Source organism: Hydra vulgaris, chromosome 08 (genome assembly GCF_038396675.1).
Source record: "Hydra vulgaris chromosome 08, alternate assembly HydraT2T_AEP".
In the NCBI taxonomy this organism is placed as follows: domain Eukaryota; kingdom Metazoa; phylum Cnidaria; class Hydrozoa; order Anthoathecata; family Hydridae; genus Hydra; species Hydra vulgaris.
The window spans coordinates 42,275,731-42,282,500 of record NC_088927.1 but is presented as its reverse complement, the minus strand read 5'-3'; the positions used below and the strand labels follow the sequence as shown (position 1 = coordinate 42,282,500).

General features: G+C 28.5%; 1 protein-coding gene across 1 annotated transcript; it reads right to left on the bottom strand.

Annotated features, from left to right (window-relative positions):
* Window positions 1–5,958: 5,958 nt before the first annotated feature.
* On the bottom strand, window positions 5,959–6,405 carry LOC136083309 (uncharacterized). Its single transcript, XM_065802712.1, has one exon. It carries the CDS (start codon window positions 6,403–6,405, stop codon window positions 5,959–5,961), a length of 447 nt encoding a protein of 148 aa, XP_065658784.1.
* Window positions 6,406–6,770: the final 365 nt, after the last annotated feature.

Genomic DNA, 6,770 nt, shown 5'->3' with positions numbered 1-6,770 from the left:
TTGGATTGCGCAAATTCTTTTTGGATTACGCATGCGGTTAAACTTTACAAAAGTACATTAGAAGTTTCAGGTATTACTTATTTAATATACATTTTTAAACAATTTTGATATTTAATGTATAAGTTAGCTTTTTATTCTTATACTAATATCAAAATGTTTCTGTTTCTTTTTTTTCTCCCCAAAAGCTTACGTCAAACCGAGATTATATATGAAGCGTAAGGTTCAAATAGAAGTTCAATTTTATTGATTTTTATTTGTATTATATAACCAAATCTTTTATTAAAAAAAAAAAAAACTTTAAAATCTTCTTTTAGATATTTTGTTGATATTCAATAGATTTAGTGATCAATTAAATTTAGTTTGTTGAAGGGGAAGGGGGCGAGGAGTTTACTTAATTTAATAATTATTTTGTTTTTAGTAATAATAAATAATGAAATTTTAAAAACTGAAAAGCTATCAGTCTGTAAATATAATGTCTTTGACAAAAATTTGGTTTAAGTTTATTAGTGATTCTAAAAGGATTCTAAAAATAGTCTAAGTTGATTATAAAACTTGACTGTTGTTCGATATTTTGTATGATTTGAATTATTATACTAAAGTATAACTCTATTTTTGAGAGAAAAATAATAGAGTTAGATTCCAAATGATTTGTTTAAAAACAGGGTTTTATGTCTGTTCAAGAATTTCACTAAAATTTTATTTCCCAAACAATTTTTATAAAATCAATTTTTGTAAAGAAAGTTGTGTCTGATCTTGTGCTTTTTAAAAAAAATCATTGCAATAATAAATGTATTTTCGTTTCAATAACCATTTCCATGGATATTCTAAAGTTTTTTTTATACAGAACAACGCTTTACATTTTGTTAAAATAAAATATTTTTCATTCAAGAATATGAAATGTATTTGGCACCAGCAACTCGACCAAATAATGCAGAAAAAACATCTTTACTTTTTACCTTGCTCCAACATTATTTGCCAAAAGTATACTATAGAATAGTTCCGTTTGTACACGGTCAGATAGTTCCATTTGAACACGATTGGATAATTCCATGGTACACCATTGAATAGTTCCATGGTACACCATTGGGTGTAATGACTATTTGAAAATTTACTTTTAATAAAAATGCTATTTTTTACAAAGTATTTAAACTTCTTTACACAACAAGTGAACCTGTAACTTTTAAGTGTACCGGGTAAGTTTTAAATGTACCGGGTAACTTTTAAGTGTACCGGGTAACTTTTAAGTGTACCGTGTAACTTTCAACAGCTACTTTAAATACACTAGTTACTTTCGATACCAACCTGTGAGATGTATACATGTAAAACTTTTTAAACCTTAAACTATTTGTTGGTTGTTATAGATACTTTTAAAAAAATCCAAATATTTCATGATGCTTTTTACAATCCTCAACATGTATAGAGAGTTATCTAAGTTATGCGGTTTTTGTTTATGCAACTATTAAATATGTAAAAAATAAGTTTAGCTGTTAATTTAATATAATTGTTATTTACATAGGCCAGGGTTATTCATTCCTATAAGCGCGTCTGTTCATTTTTATATGCGTATCTATTCGTTTTTGTATGCGTATTTACCAGCATATAAAATAAGCATGAAGTGAGCGTCTATAAGCATGAAGTGAGCGTCGAGTTATAAATGTATCGATAGAGAACATTTGTTGTGAACGGGCCTTATTTTTTTTTTAATTTTGTTGCTATGACATCTGTCAAACATATTTAGTAAACATCAAGTCATTGTATAAACAACATCATATTTTTAATCGTGTTAAAAATGTCGAATTTTGTACCAGAAAATGATGATTTACGGAAAGCATTAATTTTTTGTTTTCATTTGAAGAAAAGTGCTGCAGAATCGCATCGAATGCTTGTCAAAGCTTATGATGATCATGCTCTATCGGAAGCAACATGCAAAAGATGGTTTCAACGGTTCAGAGATAATGATTTTGATGTGCGAAATGAAGAACGTGGAAGACCACCAAAAAAGTTTGAAGACACAGAATTGCAAGCAATACTGGATGAAGATGACACTTTAAGTCAAAAACAAATGACAGAAATGTTAAATGTTTCACAACCAGCAATATCTGACCGTTTAAAAGCTATGGAAAAGATTCAAAAGTGCGGGAAATGGGTGCCATATGAATTGAATGACAGGCAGATGGAAAAGCGAAAAACCACATGTGAAATGTTGCTGTTACGACATGAAAGGAAGTCAGTATTGTATCGAATTGTGACTGGTGATGAAAAATGGATTTATTTTAAGAATCCCAAACGCAAAAGATCATGGGAAAATCTAGGAGATGCATCAACATCAACTGCAAAGCATGATTGGTTCGGAAAAAAGACAATGCTCTGTGTTTGGTGGGACCAGAAGAGAGTGGTGTATCATGAACTTCTAAAACCTAGCGAAACTGTTGATACACAACGCTACCGACAACAAATGATCAACTTGAACCATGCATTGATCGAAAAACGACCAGAATGGGCCAGAAGACACGGAAAGGTAATTTTGATTCATGATAATGCTCCGAGTCATACAGCAAAAGCGGTCAAGGAAACAATAACATCACTTGGCTGGGAAGAGTTACCTCACCTGCCGTATTCACCAGACTTGGCTCCTTCCGATTACCATTTGTTTTCATCGGTAGGACACGTATTGAATGAGCAACACTTCAATTCCTACGAAGAAGTCGAAAAATGGGTCTCCGAATGGTTTGCCTCAAAAAACGATCAGTTTTATTGGCGTGGTATCCACAAATTGCCAGAAAGGTGGTCAACATATGTAGAAAGCAATGGCAAATACTTTGAATAAAATATTTTTTACTTTTCCATTAGAAAGTAGTGTTTTATTTTGAAAAAAAAAACGCTTATTTCATACTTATAAACCTGGTATTTATTATTATATGCGTGTTTATTCATTCTTATATGCGCGTTTATATGCGAGTCAACTACCCATAAAATTTCTAATATAATTTTATATAAACAATAATTAGGCTTTTATGTTTTTATATAGTTAAAATCAAAATATAAATTAGGTTGTTGCCATTTGCTATTTATTTAAAAAATGGTTGCTGAGCCAGCGCTGGGTTTATGTAATTATGCATACGGTTGTAAAATGGAATTAAATTAAACTCTGTAGTATCCATAATACTTTTAAGTTTCCTGATTACCTCATCCGCATTTTGAGGCCTTTCTCCCTGTTTGTAAGAATGCTTTAAAAAAGAAAAAAATTCTTCTATTAGATTAAGCTGTGGCGTGTATGCTGGCAGATACTTAACAGCTATGCCATAAGAGGCTAGTGTTTGCCTAACAGAAAGACTCCAGCGGAACTTTCAATAGTCAATAACAAGCACCGGCGCTTCCACATTTGCATTCCTAATTGCTGGTGTTAATACTGTAGTAATGAAAATACAAAATAAATCTTAAAAAACAAAACAAAATGAATCTAAAAAAAAAATGAATGCATTCCAGCCTTCAGTTTTTATTTCATTAACCAGCACCCCTATTGTTGAAACAACACAAATCAAACTAACATTCTTACCACGATTTGCAGACGACTGTAAAATTGCTGGTGCACTTCTTAGCGAATAACCTTAAGTCCTGTTGGTGTGAATATTAAATCCAGCCGTTAATTTTGGTTTTTTTTTTTTTTTTTTTTTTTTTAGTATTGTATTTGCCGATTGAAAATAATTTACACTCGTAATTTATAAAAACAAATATTTACTTTACGGTGTCTTGAAGAAGAAAAAATTCATCTTATCATTAAGCCCCCCCCCCCCAAACAAAATGAATATTCATCAAATAAAATGTTTTAACAAAATTCAAAAATTAAATTATATAACGTTTAAAATATTTAGTAATTCAAAGAGTATTTATATTTAAGAACTGATTAGTAAAATAAGATGATATATAAGTATTAATATTACAAAAAGAATTTACAATAACTTTTTTTAATAAAAAATTGAAATTATAAAATTTTACAATATTTTTAGTAATTAGTATTTCAAATAATAAAACTTAAAAAAATCGTTTGTAAATTCAAAACTTATAAGATAAGAAATACATTTCCAATAGCAGACTATTGTTTAGAATATTAAATATAATATTAAAGAGTAATTAGTAGGTTAATTTTTGTTTTTGTTTGCTAGTTTAAAAAGCTTTTTAGAAGAACTTTAATTCATTTTCATGTATCATCAGTAATTGCTTAAGTTTTGTTTTGTTTTGTTTTGTTTTGTTTTGTTTTGTTGTGTTTTGTTGTGTTTTGCTTGCAAATGCAAAGCGTACATCTGTAACTCGTGTTGAGTTTCGTTCCTCTGGCACATGCACAACACGCTTTTTTGATAAATCCGAGCGTTTGAGTTTTATTGTAATAGTAGGCTGAGACATGTTAAAGCCTATTATTACATGAAAACTCCTTTTTTATTTATTTTTATTAGAAAACGATTTTAATGCAGTCATGTTGTCGAATTCTCCACTGTTCAACTTAAAGACAAAATTTTGAACTGTGCGCTTAGATAAATTAAAAGAAGTGGAGATGCTTGTAGTATATTCATTTTTTTCAACTAAATATTCAAGCATTTCAATGTGCTCTTTTTAACATTTTTCATTGTTTTTCAATTGCTATTTTTATTCATTCATCCAGCTATAGGGTAAATATTTGTGTATTAACAACAGTTCTTAATAAGTAAATTTAAATCTAGATAAATGAATAATTAGATAAATAATAATTTAATCAATCAATAAATTTAATAATAAAGTTAAAAAAAGACCTAATACTAAATTAAGTAAGAATAAAAAATATATAAAAAAAATATTTTAAAAACACGATTTTAAAGATGGACTAAAAAGTAAAAAATAAACTATTTCATGGGACCTAACGTCATTGTGTACGTACACAACCTGAAATACTCATTAAAGTTAATGACTGAAAATGTTGGGCAACTAAGTACAACTAGTTCCTATTTGCGCCCAACATTTTCAGTCATTGACTTTAATGGGTATTTCAGGTTGTGTACGTACACAAAGTCCTTGGGTCCTATGAAATAGGTAATTTTTTACTTTTTAGTCCATCTTTAAAATGCTGTTTTTAAAAAGTTTTTTTTTTATATGTTTTTTACTATTTACTATATATATATATATATATATATATATATATATATATATATATATATTATATATATATATATATATAAATTATATATATATATATATATATATATACACTGTGTGACAAAAGTTATCGTACACTTTAAAAAAATTACTAACTCTTAATTTAGAATAAAAGAAATGCAAGGAACAAGTTAAAAACTGAATAAAAACTATTTGATTTATAATTATTTAAACAAAAATTGAAAAAACAGAACAAGAAAAAAATTTTATTTTAATATCTTGATGAAAAAGCAAGAAAAGTAACAAAAAGAAGGTGACAAAAGTTATCGTACGCTTTCAAAATAGTACACTTTGATAAATATTATGGGAACTAAACTTATATTTTAGTATCGTGTATTTTGTCCTTTAGCTTTTACAACAGCAGCAAGACGTCTTGGCATCGATTCAACGAGTTTTTTTGTAATAGACGGATCAATTGATTCCCACGTCTTTACAATTTGGACTTTTAATTGTTCAATGGTGTTTACACCTGTTCTATCTATTCGTCTATCGATTTCATCCCATAAATGTTCTATTACATTCAAATCAGGGCTTTGAGGTGGATGATTTTGTATGTCCCAACCTTTTTTTCCTTAAATTCCATCACATCTTTGGCCTTATGTTTGGGATCGTTATCTTGAAGAAAAACGAAGTCATCGCCAATACCAAGATTACGTGCTGATTGTTCAACATTTTCTTTAATAATACGTTTACAGTAATGTTTATCCATATTTCCTTCAATAAATACTAACTTTCCAACACTAACTTCAATAAATACTAACTTTCCAACTTCGATTAAACTATGCTAAAACGTACATCAATGTACGTTTTAGCATAGTTTAATCGAAGCTTACAATTTTTATCACTAATACAAGGAACCTTTCTTGGAACGCGACTCCCTATTCCTTGTCTTTTAAGACTTCGAATGACTGTTTTTGGACTAATTTTAACCCCCAAATCGTTTTCTATTTTGCAAGCTAAAGTTTTGGCACTTACAAAACGATTTTTCTTGATTGTGGAAGCTAAGCTTCGTTCAGCACGCTTATTCAGTTTTTTTGGACGACCACTTCGGGGAAAATCAGCTAATTTTCCTGTTTTTTTGAACTTGTTAATAATTGAAGAAACTGTGGATTTTTTAGAATCAACAATTTTTGCAATACAATTTAACGATTTTCCTTCATTCCAATGCTTAATTATTAGCTTACGAATTTCTACAGTGGTCTTAACCCGTTTCGAGCTCATTTTACTTTTTTTTAACCAAAAAATTCATTTAAAACAATTGAAAATAATCTTAAAGTGTTTATAGTTTACTTTATTTTCAAAAATGTATGAAAAATGGTGGACGTAACGGTTCGGAGTTAAATAAATATTAGTGTGCGCCAAGTGTACGATAACTTTTGTCATCATCTTTAATGTACTTTTTTCAAATTTTGAGCCTAATTTTAATGTTATTTCAATATAAATTCCAAAAAATACATAAATTAACAAAATACTATTAAAAAAAAAATTATTAATAATTTTCATTTTATATATTGCAGAAAAATTGTGTCTATATTGAATATTTTTTTTTTTTCTTAGCGTACGATAACTTTAGTCACACAGTGTAT